Consider the following 18,130-nt stretch of genomic DNA (forward strand, 5'->3'; position numbering starts at 1 on the left):
AGCAAATAATGTATGATTAGCCTAAAAGGTGAAGAGAATTTTTTGTAATAGAAATCCTTGCTGTAGAATGTTACCTTCACAAACCTCCTGTGGGGAGATTGATTTTGAGCTGTTGCTGATGGGGTTCCTGGCCGTGCAGGTAACAGGTGAGACCCCACTTCCGAGTCTGTGCGAGATGAGAATGGATGCCCCACTGGAGACAACAGAGCTCTCTGCTGTCTGGGTCCAGGTGTAGGTCAAGTCCTCTCCTCCCCCCGGGAGGGAGCAGTTCAGGGTGATGATACACGTCCCATTCACAGTGCGCACGGAGTCCTGCCCGGGGACGATGCTGATATCTGACTCTGTCAGTCGTTCTGTTTGGGAGAAATATACAAATGGTGAGAACACTGATGGGAAGCAAAACAACAGCAGATTCTTACAAGCATGTGTCTGAAACCACCAGAACAGGAGAAAAAATCCAGGAGCCCTTATCAAAAAATCCTAAAAGTTTTGCAAATGTTAAGTCCATCTATTACAGTCCATCCCTAGACTAGTGGAAGTGTGTTCCCTAGAGTATATTTTCCAATGCTTTGTCTAGTAGAGTTTAGCTATGTCCCAAGCTGGTGCTTCCAGCATGTCCTTGGGGAGATTGTTCCTCAGCCTTATACATCTGTATTATTGCTTTTATATTCATCTTAAAATAGCCGCTGGTCATTTCATCCTGTTCATATTCATCCCAATGATGCCTTAGTCTCCCATATGGTTCCTCTCCTTAGGTGACGTTTACACTCTTCAGATTCACGTAGATGGTCGGCATGCCCCTGCATTAGTTTTTGCAGTGCTGTTGTACCTGTGTCGGTCCCGGGGTTTGAGAGAGATGAAGTGGGTGAGGTCATATCTTCTGTTGGGGAGAGAGACAAGCCTTCGAGTTACACAGAGCTCTTCTTCGGGTCGGGTAAACAGCTAAATACAAGGTATTACTCTCCCCATCCCCTCCCCACGATCCATCCCATATTACCAGCTGAACCCGAGCCCGCCACACACACACCTGACGGACACATTTGGTCAGATCTACCTTTAATGGTAGAGATCTTCTGCATTTATAGTTCTGTACAAAGAGCCTAGCTTCCCCATATACCCCACCTCCTTAACTTCACACTGAATGATATACCCATTGGTGACACCTGTGCCAGTAATGGTCCTGCAGCAGCATCCAACCCAGTCTCAGTTATGCATGTGAAGTCAGCCTTATCCTTTATTAGCTCATGGATGGTACTAATGCTATTACTATAAGATGCAAGTCTTGGATGATGGTTCAGATAAGCCCTGTTACATACTAAGTCTGTATTTGGCTTTTGATTAGTCTGGTTAAATATGCTACAGCTAGAAGCTGAGAAAGCAGAGGAGAATCTAAGAAGTTAGGGTTTCTCTTTAATTTCCCAGTAAACCTTCAACCTTGTGAGCAATGTCACCATATGAAGAAAGAGGTCACATTTCCCCACAACTAAGTGACAGCCCTTTTAGTCAAAAGATAATGCTAATTTCTGAGAACTGTAACCTTTTATTTGGTTATGTAATGGAAATTCACTGTGATCTTTGTTCTCTAGTGGTTGGTCATACAGATTTGAAACCAACAGAGAATCCTGAGCACCTCCCTAAAAATCCCCTTCTCTGTTCCTGACCAGGACTTTAGATCACCCACAATAGAGCAAGCAATGAAGATTCCATCTTGGGTTTTGCATGAGACCTGGTGCATGCTGGGGGACAGGACCCTTGGGGACAGGGGTGCTCAATAAAGCTGCTAATATTTTACCTTAATACTGAGTCATTCCAGCTCCAAGTGATCTGGGTTGCAACATTAATAACCCTTCCACAAGCCTCGTAGACATGTGCTTCTGAATCTCATGGATTTCACTTCTGCAAGTAGTAATTTAGACCTAGCTCCTCAACGATGTTTAGGCACCTATGTCCCATTGAAATAAATGGGAGTTAGGCACCAAAATTCCTTTGAGAATCTGGGCTTTCATGCAGCAAGCAAGTGATGTGCTGGTAACCATGTGCAGGCTGCTGATGGTTTTAGCAACACAAGGTGCCCTTGATCTTCGCATAGAACTCATAGTCATTAGCATGCTGCGTTGCCAACATCCATTTCCTGGGCAGCTTCTGAACTCCATTTCCTCAGACAGGCATAGCTCAGATGGGTGGAAGAATTTGCCCCATTCCCTTTTTCTAAGAGCTGAGGTGTACTTGCAATGTAGGCTTTTCCGTCAATTACCTCTACCTCAATTACCTTGTCCCTTTCTATAACAACAGCACGGTGCATGAGATCAGCAATATCTCTTCATATAGATTACAAAATCTGAAAATCATGACAGGACTTCTCGTAGGGCAATGAAGTCTCGTTTCTAATACTCCTTTCCAAAAGGGCTGGTAACTCTCTCTCTCTTTCCATGCCATTAATTCTCTCTGCATCCACGTGGTGCAGTGTTTCATCTTTTCATGTTGGCAGCCCTTTACTCAAAGTCAAAAATGTTCATGACCCCCTTACATTTATTATAAGAGTAAAAAAAAAATCAATGATAATAATAAACCTGTATGGTTTATTGAGGGGTGGGGGGTTGAGAGGTTGACATAGAATATTAAGGCTAAGGATGTTCAGGGAGTGGAGGAGTGACATTTTCTTTGTGTAAGCAGGGAAAGGGTCCCGCGATCATGGGGAACTTTCCTGGCTTCTGTGCTACCCTGATGGAATCGGATAGCAAAAGGATCTGTCTCTGCAGGGCCGGCTCTAGGCACCAGGACACCAAGCACATGCTTGGGGCGGCACTTTTCAAGGGGCGGCATTCCGGCCCGTTTTTTTTTTTTTTTTTTTTTTTGCTGCTTGGGGCGGCAAAAACCCTAGAGCCAGCCCTGTGTCTCTGCCCCAGCTACCTTTACCCCTGCCTGCCTGACCTTGAGGACTCGTCTTCCGCTCTCCCTCCCATGCAGCAGAATCCTCATAACCCCAATAAGGCTGGGACCAGGATCCCTGCGGAGGCTTAACTCCCTGTCTCGTTGTGGGTCACTCAGGACAGGGGCTAGGTTGTCCCCACTCCCAGATGCTCTCTCCCCATCAGCCACTTCACTGACCCAGTGATCACTGCATTGAGTTTAAACCAATACAGTTTATTAAACAGCAACTGAAAACCCTTGAGGGAAAAACGGAGAAGGTGAAAGGAACCCTGCACTGTAAAAACCAGTCTCGGGAAGTCAAGGAAATTCACAGTCTGTTCCTTACACACCCCAGGCCTCTCTTCCAGACACTGGCTGCAATGATACCTGGGTCAGACACCTGCTCTGGCAATGGCCACACACCGTCATGTTCTCGGTGGCAGGACCCTTCTCCCCTGTATTGGCTTTCCTGTTGGGTTCACGTCCAGCCTTTAAGGTCTCTTGCCTGGTGACATCTCCCTACACTTGGCCCTCTCTGCCCATGGTCCCCACCTTGCTCTCTCCAGCCACTCACCGCACTTGGCTGTAGTGTTACCTGTTGCACGGCGGGTGCCCACTATCCCGGCTCTGGCCCCAACGGCTCCCCACTGTAGCTTGGCATGGCTGGACTCTGCGGCCCCAGTGATCTGGCTCTGGGCTACTGCTCAGGCTGCTGCACTCACCCAGGCACGGGGCTGGGCTTGGCTGGTTTGCTGCTCTCGCTCTCTATCTCTCTCTCCCCTGCCTTAATTTGAGCATGCCACCCCCACTCCCTCCTTGCCTGCCTGCTGTGCCATTCCAGCTGAGGGTTAGAGTTCTGATTTGTCTGTGGACCTGTCAGTCCCTGGATCCTGACTCCTCTTCGACTGGTCCCCTTTCTCCTGTTGTTGCAAGAGGGCCAACCAAAACCCACTAAATTTCAACAGCCCCTTTATATTTGCTTTAGATTGGAATAAAATTTTCACTACCGCACAAGCCCCCAAGTCACCTTTTGTGAATTACTTGTGGTTTGTGACCCACTGCAGGACGAACACTGACCAAGACTAATTTGTTCTCTCCTCCTGGCATTTCCATGGCCAGGTGCAATTAATTAACGTCCTTCTTTCAACCTAATCTCCTGCTCCTGCTCCTCTTGAAATCCAGGAGAGCTCTGCACTCTTCTTCAATGGGAGCAAGATCAGGTCTTAATTCGTGACACTAGATCCCCAACTTCCATCCCCACTTTACTGAGCACCACTCTCTCGTCTCATGTTCTGGATGTTCTAAGTGGTGCCTGAGACTACTAAATGTTGAGTTTCCCGACTTTTCTGTGTAAAACGGCCCCGAATCCGGAAAATTATCCCTATTCAGGAAAAAATTTAAACACATGCTTAACTTTAAGTATGTGTGTAGTTGCTCCACAGCACTGGCATCTAAGTTTACAATCTTTACTTTGCATTAATATAGTTTTTTTGCCTTGAGTATTTTACTGGACTAAATTTATGGAATTGGCCTCTAATATTGCAGGAGTTAGTTTGCCCGTAAAGATTCGCTCCCAGAATTTTGTTCCTGCAACAAATTGCAGAAGTAAATGGGGTAACTGGATGTCCAGCTGCTGTCATCTGTGTATACAGTTTGATGCAGATACAAGTATTTGTGGGCATGAAATTGTTCCTGCAAAATTGGAGTCCAGGCTGAGGGATAACTGAAAAATGGGTCCAACAAATCCCAACTAAATTTCAAGATAATCAGGTATTTTATATCATAAGTTCAGCAAGATACAGAACATTTAAAAAATCTTCTATTTTTTGTCTCATTTTTGACCTAGATCCTTGGATCCAACAGAGCTCTGCTTGGTACAGGACTTGGAGGGAATGGCCAATGGTGGCTGTATGTTATCTTTATGCCTCTCAGACCTAGAATTGTTTTGTCCTATGTCCCAAGTAGGAGCAGCCTTAGGGCTGCTCCAACTTGTGCCACCTGCAAAGGCTGTTGAGAGGCTGTTCTGACAGCCAGGGATTTTCTGGAGCACAAAAAACTCTGGCCACGCTCTCTTTTCCCAACTATATCCTCTATACCAGAACAGTGAACTGGAGGGAAGTTGAAGGATAGAGCCTGCACAACAACCTCAAGAGTTTCCTACACTGGAAAACCTCCAATACGTCAACTTTCCAACAGCTTTTTGTTGCTGTAGCAGGGTAATGTAGACAGAATGGAGGCCAGGAGCTGGCCCTGTATTTTTAATAATATTCCTCCAGTGTGAATCAATCATATTCAAAATATATGAGACACATGCTTTCCTAGGTTCAAATGCTCCATTTAGTCATAAAGGTTTCAGAGTAGCATGTATTTGTTTTGAAGAATTTAAGATGAAATGGTTTAAATCTCTGTCCAGGACTTACTGTACACGTGCAGGGCGAATCTCTGGAAGATGGGCTCAGTGATTCCTTCTGTGGCTATTTGTGCCGTGTATGTACTTGTGTCCTCCTGGCTTAGGTCCATGATTTGCAATGAGTAGCCCCCGTCCAGGACTCTCAGTCGCTCTCTGTAACGTTGATCTATCACTTGGGGTGCGTCTTCTTTTCCTGGTTTCACAATTGCTATAGTTGACTTTGCGTTCCAGACTATATTGTCAACCCGGCTTCCACTTGGAATCACCGGAGAGAAAGTGACCGACTCTCCCCAAATCCCGTTCAGCCTCACGGGCCCCGACTCTTCTCCGGAGGCTCCTGCAGCCGGGAAGACAGAAGAAAACGAAACTGTAAGACCCAGCCGGAACAAACCCTGGCCCCGCTACCTATCACAGATGGACCAAGTCTCTTTCCCCCTTCAATCCTGTTAAAACTTTAACTGTGTGTCAACCCCCCCCCCCCCAAAAACAAATAATTTTTGGCAACCAAAACCAGATAATTTTTACTAAAAATTGCCAAAACCCAAAACGTTTTTTTCTAAAAACTGAAAAATTGTTGCTTTTGAGGTTTCTGATTTAAACAAAAATCAGACATTCCTGAGGAAAGTGGACACTCTCTGCAGACAGATTTGTTTAGCTAAAAATCCAATTTTCAACTAGCCCTAAGCAAGAGTAAAGTTCAGTCTGTGACCCAGCTCTCCAGGCTGTCTGTAGCACTCAAGTGCTACTGCCAGAAATGCACCATGCACAGAAAGCCTGACTGAGGGAGGTGCGGTCTAGGAAAGAGTGTGCATTGTAGACCCAGAGCCAGAGAACTCTGCTCATGGTAGCAGGGTCTGGTTAGGGATTGTGTGTGGGAGACAAGGCCCCAGTACAGACAAAGGGACCTCACTCATGACCTGCCCCGGCAGGTAGGGGGGCAAAGGGGTGTTCATAATCCAGCTGTCATCCCTTCAGGGGAGACTTTCAAGGTGAGTGTGTGTAGGACAGTCTTTGCAGCAGGCAGGAGGGGCCATGCTGCCCCTTTCACCCAAGTGGCTCACCAATATTTGGGGGGCCTGTGGGGTTGTTTCCATTAGGATGAGAAATCGACAAGACAAATCAGGTCTATTCTTGGTGAAATCTCATTTATTTACACACACACACACACACAAATCCAGTTTCTCTGAACTCAGTAGAAACAAAGAACAGCAGACACTTCCTTGCTCAGAAATCTCCACATCCTCCCCTCCAGTGAGCGCCGTGTCCAAGAAGCTCTGTCTCTCTGCTTCCTTGCAGGGTTGTGCTCACAATGGCTTTCCCTAGCTTTTCCCCCCACAACATGCACAGGCTGCAAACAATACCCTAGACCCTGCATTTATAACCAGGGAAAAGCCTCAGCACACACAGCTTCACTCTGGCCCACACCCGCCAAGCTGCCTACTGCCTTGGGTGGTAGCCTCCCACCTGTTTTCACCACAAAAAGGGGCTTGATTGTTCCTTCTGCTGAGCCTGAAAGAGAGTACCTGGCACCCATTGGCTTTAACAGGGTCTGTGATTGTCTTTGGCTTTACGATTCACCTGCTGGCAACCACAAGCACCTTTCAGCACAACAGGCCGAGCAAGACCACCAGCCAGTGCTAGGAGATGAAAGATGGAGCCAAGTTTCGGCCTCCTGTGACCAAAAACCAAAGACGTTATCCTCTGAAAGCAACAGCCTCAAAAGAGCCTCTCCCAAGTGCTCAACCAAGGATAGGACGACGACTTGTCCCAGTTTATTGGGACTGTCCCTGCTCTGAGGGACAGATGCCGCATGCAAGCTCATTCTAGTGGAACTGGAGTTTAGTTTCAGTTCCATTAGAACTGGCTAGGCAGCCAGCCAGCTTCCAGGCTTCTCGCTGCTCTTGTGAGCCCAGCTGTGCCTACATTAACCCCCACTGCCTGTCTAGCTGTCAGTTACTTCCTCCCTGAATTGGGTGTGGAGCCATGCTATAGATAATGGCATGGAGAACAGTGCAACAGCAGAGCTATGCCAGTGAGGAGTGGGCTGGCAGAGAGGCAGGCAAGTTTACACTCAGGGCCTGCACAGCTAGCAAAAGGGGTAGGAAGGAAGTCACAGCATCAGTGGGGTCCAACAGAGGCAGCTGGGAAATAAGGTCCTTTAAGGTATGAGTGAGGGAACATAAAAGAAGTGGGGAGATATGACAAAATGGGAATGTTCTTAATGTTTTCTCTGAATACTGTGTGTGTGCCTCAGTTTCCCCTATGTGTTACTCAAGTATCTAGGTGGTGAGATAAGGGTGTGTGATTGTTGCAGAGGCCCCCTAGAGGGCAGGTGTGACTGCTGATTGGCTGTCTGGGCACAGAGAATGGCCGACACCCTGTGTCCCGGCAACTGATGGCTGGAGCCCGTGTCCTCTGGAAGAATCAGCCAGAGGTGTTGGAGAACAAAGTGAGTGGTAGAGAACAGGTGACCTGTTTGCCTGGGAAAGAGAGAAAACACAGAGGAGGGGTAGCTGGGTGTGATGGAGGCTGGGTGGCTGGAAGCAAGTCAGTCTCCTGGTTTGGGACTCGGGATGGGAGGGGAGGAATCCTGGGATCCTGAGCTCTGGATCCTGCCAAGATAGACTTTGCTGAATGCTTCTAGAGTCCCGTGATTAGGTAAGAATCCCAGCTTTTGGATGTTGTTGTAAGTTTCTTGCCCTGGTATTTACAAAGGAAAGCTTGACAACAAGACCTGAGCTCTCCCTAAAGGTTCAGTATTGAGAAGGCAAAGAAAGAGAACGCAAAATCTGTTACTTTTTTTGAAAATCTCCTGCTTTTTAAGACAATCTCCTAATTTCAGGGGGCGCCTGCCTGTTGATTTTTCAATGCTTGTGGTTGGTTATGCTATCTGCATGAACGGCTTTCAGGACCTGAAAATGGCAGGGTTCATCGCTGGTGTCCCAGTAACTCCACTGACTTTCATAGTTATGTAATCCACGGGCCAGTGTGCGTCAGAGCTCTTTGTACCCGATCCACAGATGACGTGAGTCTGTTATAGCCCCAGCCAGGGAGGGTTCGCTGTTTGGCTCATGCTGTAACATGCTTTTAGCTCTGGAGGTCCCTGGTGTGTCAGCCAAGATGATGGGCATCGCTGTTACACCACAAACAAACTTAGTCCCAGCTGCCTGCGCTGATTGTCCCCAGGGTCATGACACACTAGGATCAGTACCCAGAACCTATGGGAGTTTGGTGCATCAGAAAACTCCCAGTGACCTAACGCAGAGCTAGTTACGTCTCCTCTCTTTCTTCTCTCTCCAGCTTCTCCCTCTTCCTATCTTATCCTCCCTCCAGTTTCTGTCTGGCTCCCACTTCTGTCTCTTAGTTTCTGTCCCTGCCTCTTCCTCTTGCTTCAGCATTGATTGTAATGTTGCTGTTGAGTGGATAGATGCCTGCTGGATGTTTTTGGTCTTTGGCCCATGGCGACCCCATCCTATGAACATTCACCACACACTTAGATTTAAACAAGGGTAAAAATCAATGACTTTGTTCCAATGTCTACCAACAATTCCATTGTGGCATTGGGAGAACTCCACCAAGGCACCCTGGGAGGAGAGGAAGATCCAGTTTGCCCACTCCCATAACCTTTCATTGCTTTGGGTATTTGAAAGGGTCCCATAGGGACTTTGGGTTCTGAATCATGGGAAATATCTGAGTTTTTTTTAATCCCCTTGTGGTTCTATGCTCTTGGAGAGGTAGGCTCAGACGCTCTGCCTCGTTCTGGCTGCTGGGCACAATTCTGGTTGCACAATGAGGCTGTGGACCCAGACCCGCTGGAGCTCCCCAGCATAGGGAGAACCCCCAGGCAACAAAGAGCCACAGTACTGGCCATAAGCCATCTGCTCTCAGGCTCATAACGTGATTCTTCGGGGGTTCTGTCTCATAATTTTTTAACATTTGGGGTTAGCAATACTGGAAATGTGATTTGAAAGTTGCCGATGTCCTTTAAAGTTAAGAAAGAGGAAGACTAAGGAGGAACTTTGAGCCCTTCTCTTTCGATCACATGTTCCAGTGAGAGGAAGGAGTACATCACTGTGATAATGACGAGCTTGATGCTGACTGATATGTCTTGTTCCTGTTGCAAACCAAACGGTTTTGCCATTAAACATTATAACCAATGCCCAGGCCTTGTAAACCTTCTTAGTAACTTATATTTCTCAAGATGTTGATTCTTGGTTGTGTTGGGTGAGCGTTAGGCCTGGTCTGGCACTTAAAACGTCGGTCAGCATAGCTACGGCACTCAGGGGAGTGACAAATCACATCCCTGTGTGCCACAGTTAAGCTAGCATAACACCTGGTATAGACGCAACTGGAGGCTGGCAGAGGAATGTTTCCATCAACCTAGCTACTCCCCGCTTAGGGAGGTGGATTACCTGCATTGATGGGAAAACCCCTTCTGTTGCTCTAGGAAGTGTCTACACCATAGGGATATGCCAACATAGCTACGGCACTGTAGCTATGCCACTGGAGTGTAGAGCAGTGGTTCTCAACCAGGGGTACATGAACCCCTGGGGATACGCAGGGGTCTTCCGGGGGTACATCAACTCAGCTAGATATTTGCCTACTTTTACAACAGGCTACATGAAAAGCCCTAGCGAAGTCAGTACCAACTAAAATTTCATACAGACAATGACTTGTTTAGACGGCTCTATGCGCTATGCGCTGAAAGGTAAGCACAATAGTTATATTCCAGTTGATTTATTTTATAATTAGATGGTAAAAAGGAGAAAGTCCGCAATTTGTCACTACTAGTGTGCTGGGACACTTTTGCATTTTTATGTCTGATTTTGTAAGCAAGTTGTTTTACACAGCAGCTGGAGGTAATTGACCACCAGGTCAATTACTGCTGCTCCTTGCAGCCTTCATGGTCATCTAGTACAATACGGGAGAAAAGATTGCAACCAGAAACCATGGATTTGAACATCCCAACCCATTTCCTTTCTGTTGTCATTTTAAAAACTTTAAGGAGTGGTGTCTTATTTACTTGCAACTTTGATCAAGCTAGCATGTTAAAAATACCCATGTGGCCATAACAGCACAAGCGGTGGTACAGGCTAGCTGTCTGAATACGCACCTAGCGTCTCAGATGGGACAGTACGCGGGTGGCTAGGCCATGCTTCTGCCCACGCTACTATGGCTACACTGCTATTTTTAGAATGCCGGCTCCATCAAAGCTAGCATGGGTCAGTCTATCTGAGTTTTATATTACCCCTCCAGCTGCTATGCAGATGTATCCTAAGTAGGGAGAGCAGAATGTAGCTGTTTGACAATTACGGATAGCTTAGATGGAAGTTTCCACTCAACCCTGTAGCTGACTCCAGCAAGGGTAGTAATTTGAGTAAGCATCTATGGACCCCAGAGGGTGGAAAGGTTTTGGGTTTTTTTTATTTCAAAATTCTGGAAAAAGGTTGACAAAACATGAAATACACCCCTTTGATAATACTCCCCCCGCCCCCCTTGACAAAACAGCCTGGTCAAAATTTCCCCAAATTTCCACTTTTTTATTTTTAAGGGATTTTGAAAAAGTTTTCATTAAATGCCCCTCCCCTTTTTATTCGGACCAGTTCTGATACGAACTATGCAGTGGACACCAGGTCAATTACTGTTGCTCCTTGCAGCCTTCATGGTCATCTAGTACAATACGGGAGAATAGATTGCAACCAGAAACCATGGATTTGAACATCCCAACCCATTTCCTTTCTGTTGTCATTTTAAAAACTTTAAGGAGTGGTGTCTTATTTACTTGCAACTCCCTTCCCACTCTCGTCGATGATTTTGGAGAGGTGATTCATTTTTTATCTCCTTTCTGTAGGGTGCTGTCTGGTATACCCACTGAGGGGCATTGAAAATTGTCTTTACAATTTCAAGCTCTCTCTTTATGTATAAGGGATTTCCTGGTTGTGCTTGCAGACTAGGGGCTGTGTAGAGAAGTGTGGGATCTGGAGCTTGTGTAGTCAGTCTGCACAGAGACAGCCTGAAGCAAGGTGGGGTGACTTGTGCCTCTCTACCTTGGGAAGCAGCCTGCTTTGTCTCTCTCTATTTTGGGGTCTTGTTATCGTTCTGGATTCTTAGAAACAGGTCAGGTTACACTGCAATCTTCCCGGTAGATAAAACCATAAAATACTCTAACTTCTTTGTGTGTAACTGTGAATATAACACCTACTGCCCGCCAGTTACAGGAAAAGCTCTTCTGGGGGTGTGTGGAGTGGTGGTGGTTTGGAAGCCACACTACAACAGAGGAAGCAAGTAAGAGTGCTTTCTGTTGCTGCCGTTAGCTACTTTGGGGGCCTCTGGGGCTTTCAGTACACCAAGATGCCCTGTGATGGGAAGCTGGTTTGCACGTCTGCAACGTACAAAGAGCCAAATACTGTTTGGGTTCCCCCCAACACACACTTCCTTCAGTTTTGTTTCCAGGCAAAGATTTCATCAGTCTATTTACTGCTGTGCTGGAACCTCATCTCACCTGGGGTCTGATTCTCAGTTATACTCAGGCCAGGAACTGAACCCAGGTCTCCTGAGAAAAGTGCATAAAGATCAACCTTATTCAACTGGCCTCAGCTCAGCTAGTGGAGAAGAGGTTTCCTCTCCTAAATGCCATCACCTGTCCATGCAGCCCTGATGGTTTTCAAATTTCACCTGTAGACCAGTATTGAGTCATTCGAATATTGATGGTGGTTTCTTTTTGACACCTTAAATTCCACCCAGGAACCAACAGGCAGCCACTGCGGGTCACGGAATATTGTACTTTGGAATGATTCCACACACCTGCCCTCTGCCAAATTTCCAGCCTCCCACCCCATCACCTCCCCTCTCTGCGAAAACCATATTCTCTTCCTCTAGTGTCTCACCTCTCATTTAGACACCCCCCCACTTAAACTCATCCTCAATGTGGGGCCAATCGCTCCTTCCGGCTTGTGTGTCTCACACCCACACTGCAGCATCCCCACTCCCCCACCACACACACACACCCCATTTCAGAAGCTGAGATCCAGGGGATGCAAGGGGGTAAAACAATTCAATATGAAGGTCAGTTCAAACCCTCTCACCCTCATCATGGCAGGGAGCTGCAACAATTTACACTCTCTTCCTAGCACCCCCTGCCAGAGAGACTGGCAATTTCTAAACTAAACCAAAAAGAAAAGGAGGACTTGTGGCACCTTAGAGACTAACCAATTTATTTGAGCATAAGTTTTCGTGAGCTACAGCTCACTTCATCGGATGCATAAAGTAGAAAATACAGGGAGGAGATTTATATACACACAGACCATGAAAAAATGGGTGTTTATCATACACATTGTAAGGAGAGTGATCACTTTAAGATGAGCTATTACCAGCAGGAGAGCGGGGTGAGGGGAGAGAAAACCTTTTGAAGTGATAATCAAGGTGGGCCATTTCCAGCACATTTCCAGGAGTTAACAAGAACGTCTGAGGAACAGTAAATGGGTTAGTCTCTAAGGTGCTACAAGTCCTCCTTTTCTTTTTGCGAATACAGACTAACATGGCTGTTACTCTGAAACCTAAACTAAAGCAGTGGCCAAGATTGGAGCAAACTGCCCTCCTAATGAGTACTTTAGCAGTCTCTCCCCTCTGCCAAATACAAACTGGGATCGGACCAGGAGCCCATCTACCCCAGGAGCCCATCTCCACCAGTGGCCACCACCTTCTGCTTCAGAGGAAGGTGGAACAAACCCTGTAGTAGGGGATAATGGAATAACTTGCCCCACAGGGGAAAGTCCCTCCTGACTCTATTAGTTATTCTTTGCTACTCTAACTCCAGAGGTTCTTGTTATCCATATAAATATCCAATCTTTTCTGACCGCAGCTAAACTCTTTGCCTCAGTGATATCATGTGGCAATGGGGCCCACAGGCTTATCGTGTGTTGTACAAAAAAGAGTCTAGAGTTATTTCAAAATGTAGTCATCCAAGTATCAAAATGTCTCTGCAATTCACAATATAGACTCATAACTGCTGCCCAGAATAACAAGTTATAAGCCTTGTCCCCTGTCCAAGCATAAATAATTCCTTCATTAATTCCCCCTGGGTTTCTATATTGCTATCACTTCTATTTTAGAAAAAGAGAACAGACCACGTAACAGAGTGACATGACCAGTCCAGGATCCTGACTAGCATTTTTGCTGTTAGGGGCAAAAAGGCAACCTTTAAAATTTGGAAGCAAAAACTAGTGAGGATAATAGTAGCAACTGGCCATCTAACATAGTGAACACCAATGAAAATGAGGTAGGATCTGAGGCTAAAATAGGGAACAAACAAGTTAAAAGTTACTTAGACAAGTCAGATGTCTTCAAATCACCAGGGCCTGATGAAATACTTCCTAAAATACTCAGGGAACTGACTGAGGAGGTCTCTGAGCCATTAGTGATCATCTTTGAAAAGTCATGGAAGACGGGGGAGATTCCAGAGGACTGTAAAAGGGCAAATATAGTGACAATCTATAAAAAGGGAAATAAGGGCAATTACAGACCAGCCAGCTTAACGTCTGTAGCTGGAAAGATAATGGAGAAAATAATCAAGCTATCAATTCGCAAACACCTAGACGATAATAAGGTGATAAGTAAAGTCAACATGGATTTGTCAAGAACAAATTGTGTCAAACCAACCTGATGGCTTTCTTTGACAGGGTAACAAGCCTTGTGGATGAAGGGGAAGCAGTAGATGTGGTATATCTTGACTTTAGTAAGGCTTTTGATACTGTCTCGCATGACCTGATAAACTAGGAAAATGCAACCTGGATGGAACTACTATAAGGCGGGTGCAAAACTGGTTGGAAAACCATTCCCAGAGTAGTTATCAGTGGTTCACACTCAAGCTGGAAGGACATATAAAATGGGGTGCCACAGGGGATCGGTCCTGGATCTCATTCTGTTCAACAAATTAATCAATGATTCAGATAATGGCAGAGAGTACGCTTATAAAGTTTGCGGATGATACCAAGCTGGAAGGGGTTGCAAGTGCTTTGGAGGATAGGATTAAAATTCAAAATGATCTGGAGAAATGGTCTGAAGTAAATAAGATGAAATTCAATAAGGACAAATGCAAAGTACTCCACTTAGGAAGGAACACTCAATTGCACACGTACAAAATGGGAAATGACGGCCTCGGAAGGAGTTTTGCGAAAAGGGATCTGAGGCTCATAGTGGATCACAAGCTAAATATGAGTCAACAGTGTAATGCTGTTGGAAAAAAAAAAAAAAAAGCAAACATCATTCATATATTAGCTAGAGTGTTGTAAGCAAGACACCAGAAGTAATTTTTCCGCTCTTCTCCACGCTGATTAGGTCTTAACTGGAGTATTGTGACCAGGTCTGGGTGCCACATTTCAGGAAAGATGTTGACAAATTGGAGAAAGTCCAGAGAAGAGCAACAAAAATGATTAAAGGTCTAGAAAATGTGACCTCTGAGGAAAGATTGAAAAAATTGTTTAATCTGGAGAAGAGAAGACTGAGGGGGGACATGATAACAGTTTTCAAGTACGTAAAAGGTTGTTACAAGGAGGAGGGAGAAAAATTGGTCTCATTAACCTCTGAGGATAGGACAAGAAGCAATGGGCTTAAATTGCAGCAAGGGCGGTTTAGGTTGGACATTAGGAAAAAGTTCTACCTGTCAGGGTGGTGAAGCACTGGAATAAATTGCCTAGGGAGATTGTGGAATCTCCGTCATTGGAGATTTTAAAGAGCAGGTTAGACAAGCACCTGTCAGGGATGGTCTAGAAAATAATACTTAGTCCTGTCTTGAGTGCAGGGAACTGGACTAGATGACCTCTCGAGGTTCCTTCCAGTCCTAGACTTCAATGGTTCTATAATAGGAAGGAGCGTAAACTCTGGCAGGATAAGTGTAAAAGTACAATAAGGCAGGTCAAGAAAGAATTTGAGAAGCAACTTGCTAAAGATGCAAAAACTAAACAGCAGGAACTTTTTAAAGTACATCAGAAGTAGGAAGCCTGCCAAACAGTTAATGGGGCCACTGGATGGCCAAAGTGCAAAAGGAGCACTGAAAGAAGACAAGACCATTGCAGAGAAGCTAAATTAATTCTTTGCATCGATCTTCACTGGAGAAGGTATTGGTGAAGTACCCACATCAGAGCTATTCTTTCTTGGCAACAAATCTGAAGTACTGTCGCACACTGGTGTGTGAATAGAAGAGGTTTTAGAACAAACTGCTAAATAAAACAGCAGGTCACCAGGACCAGATGATATTCCCCCAAGAGGTCTGAAGGAACCCAAATATGAATTCGCAGAACTACTACTGTGATATGTAACCTATCGCTGAAACAAGCTGCTATACCAGATGATTGGCAGATATCTAATGTGACACCAATTTTTAAAAAGGGCTCCAGAGGCAATCCTGGCAATTACAGGTGGGTGAGCCTAACTTCAGTACCAGGAAAACTGGTAGAAAATATAGTAAAGAACAGAATTATCAGACACAGAGATAAACACAATTTGTTGGGGAAGAGTCAATGTGGCTTTTGTAAAGGGAAGACATACCTCACCAATCTACTAGAATTCTTTGAGGGAGTCAACAAACGTGGATAAGGGTGATCCAGTCAATATAGTGTACTTGGATTTTCAAAAAGCCTTTTTTTTCATAAATATTAAAGGTCAGAAGGGACCATTATGATCATCTCGTCTGACCCCCTGCACAATGCAGGCCACAGAATCTCACCCACCCACTCCTGCGAAAAACCTCTCACCTATGGGTTGTCTGAGCTATTGAAGTCCTCAGATCCGTGCCCCATGCTACAGAGTAAGGCGAAAAACCTCCAGAGCCTCTTCCAATCTGCCCTGGAGGAAAACCCTGAGCAGATGGGCAAGATTCATCAGCCAGATACCCAGGAAAGAATTTTCTGTAGTAACTCAGATCCCACCCCATCTAACATCCCACCCTTTGACAAGGTCCCTTACAAAAGGATCTTAAGGAAGCTAGATCATCAAGGGATATCCTCTCATGGATCAGTAACTGTTTAAAAGATAGGAAACAAAGGGTCGGAATAAATGGTCAGTTTTTACAATGAAGCCAGATAAACAGCAGGGTCCCCCAGGGCTCTGTACTGGGCCCAGTGGAGTTCAACATATTCATAAATGATCTGGAAAAGGGGGTGAACAGTGAGGTGGCAAAGTTTGCAGACGATACAAAATTATTTAAGATAGTTAAGTCCAAAGCTGACTGTGAAGAGCTACAAAGGGATCTCAAACTGGGTGTCTGGACAAGAAAATGACAGATGCGATTCAGTGTTGATAAGTGCAAAGAAATGCACATTGGTAAAAAAATTCCCAACTACACATACATAATGATGGGGTCTAAATTAGTTGTTACCACTCAAGAAAGATCTTGGAGTCATCGTGGACAGTGCTCTGAAAACCTCAGCTCAATGCGCTGCAGCAGTCAAAAAGGCTAACAGAATGTTAGGAACTATTAGGAAAGGGATAGAAAATAAGACAGAAAATATCATTATGCCACTCTATAAATTCATGTTACTGCACACCTTGAATACTGTGTCCAGTTGTGGTTGTCCCATCTCAAAAAAGGATATAGTGGAATGAGAAAAGCTTCAGAGAAGGGAAAAACTACGGGTTTTACCTGACAAAATTGATAGGCAGCAGGTTTAATACAAACAAGTGGACATACATTTTCACACAACACACAATTAATCTGTGGAACTCATTGCCATGGGATGCTATGAAGGCCAAAAAGTATAACAGGGTTCAAAAAAGAACCCCATCACTACTTATTAGCCAAGAGGGTCAGGGACAGAACCCCATGTTCAGGGCAACCTTAAACCTCTGACTGTCAGAAGCTGGGAGGGGAAGAAAACAGTGAATCTCTCCAAAATTGCCCTGTTTTGTACATTCCCTCTGAAGCTGTGGTACTGGCCACTGTCTGAAACAGGATATTGGGCCAAATGGAAAAATCCCTGGAAAAATCATGGAACAGGTCCTCAAGGAATCAATTCTGAAGCACTTAGAGGAGAGGAAAGTGATCAGGAACAGTCAGCATGGATTCATCAAGGGCAAGTCATGCCTGACTAATCTAATTGCCTTCTATGACGAGATAACTGGCTCCGTGGATGAGGGGAAAGCAGTGGACGTGTTGATCCTTGACTTTAGCAAAGCTTTTGACACGGTCTCCCACAGTATTCTTGCCAGTAAGTTAAAGAAGTATGGGCTGGATGAATGGACTATACGGTGGATAGCAAGCTGGCTAGATTGTTGGGCTCAACGGGTAGTAATCAATGGCTCCATGTGTTATACCAATAAATTAAAAACCAGCAGGATCTTATTAAAGGGGAAAAGGCAAAATACCACATTTATTGTGAATACAGAAAGAATCCTAGTAAGCAGTTAGTTATAGCTATAACATTCCATTCAATCTCATATTTATTCACACATTCACACACACACACACACACAGGTTCTGCGAGGTTGTTCTCATAGTTACCAGCCTTAGAGTTGCTCATGCCAAGCCACTGGCCAGGTGGCCTGGACATGAGGCGGGAGCAGGGCCTTGTTAGATGCTCATCTGATGCTCCTGGAAGTTGGTTTGCAGAATCAGACCCCAAAGTTCTCACTTTCTAGAGTCCATTTTTATAGGAATTTCATCCTAGGCCAGTCTATGGGAATGGCTTCATCATCAGCGGATGGCACGTTCCTGACGGCTCCGTGCTGCCAGACGTTATCTTGGTCTTTGGTTCTCCCGTCCTTGAGGTTGTTGGGTGGATTCCAGTCTGCCCTCCGGAGGGTCCTCTGGTTATT

The 18,130-nt window shown here is 45.4% G+C and overlaps 1 protein-coding gene across 1 annotated transcript in view; it reads right to left on the minus strand.

Moving 5' to 3' along the window:
* The window catches only part of LOC140902846 (T-lymphocyte surface antigen Ly-9), a 71,633-nt gene that overhangs the window by 23,283 nt on the left and 30,220 nt on the right, over positions 1 to 18,130 (minus strand). The window contains exons 5-6 of the mRNA XM_073323414.2: positions 5,331 to 5,657; positions 75 to 353 (exon numbers count right to left, since the gene is read on the minus strand). Coding sequence (XP_073179515.1) covers positions 75 to 353; positions 5,331 to 5,657 — 606 coding nt within the window. The remainder of the gene's footprint in view (positions 1 to 74; positions 354 to 5,330; positions 5,658 to 18,130) is intronic.

The sequence above is a fragment of the Lepidochelys kempii genome, chromosome 24, assembly GCF_965140285.1.
Source record: "Lepidochelys kempii isolate rLepKem1 chromosome 24, rLepKem1.hap1, whole genome shotgun sequence".
NCBI lineage: Eukaryota > Metazoa > Chordata > Testudines > Cheloniidae > Lepidochelys > Lepidochelys kempii.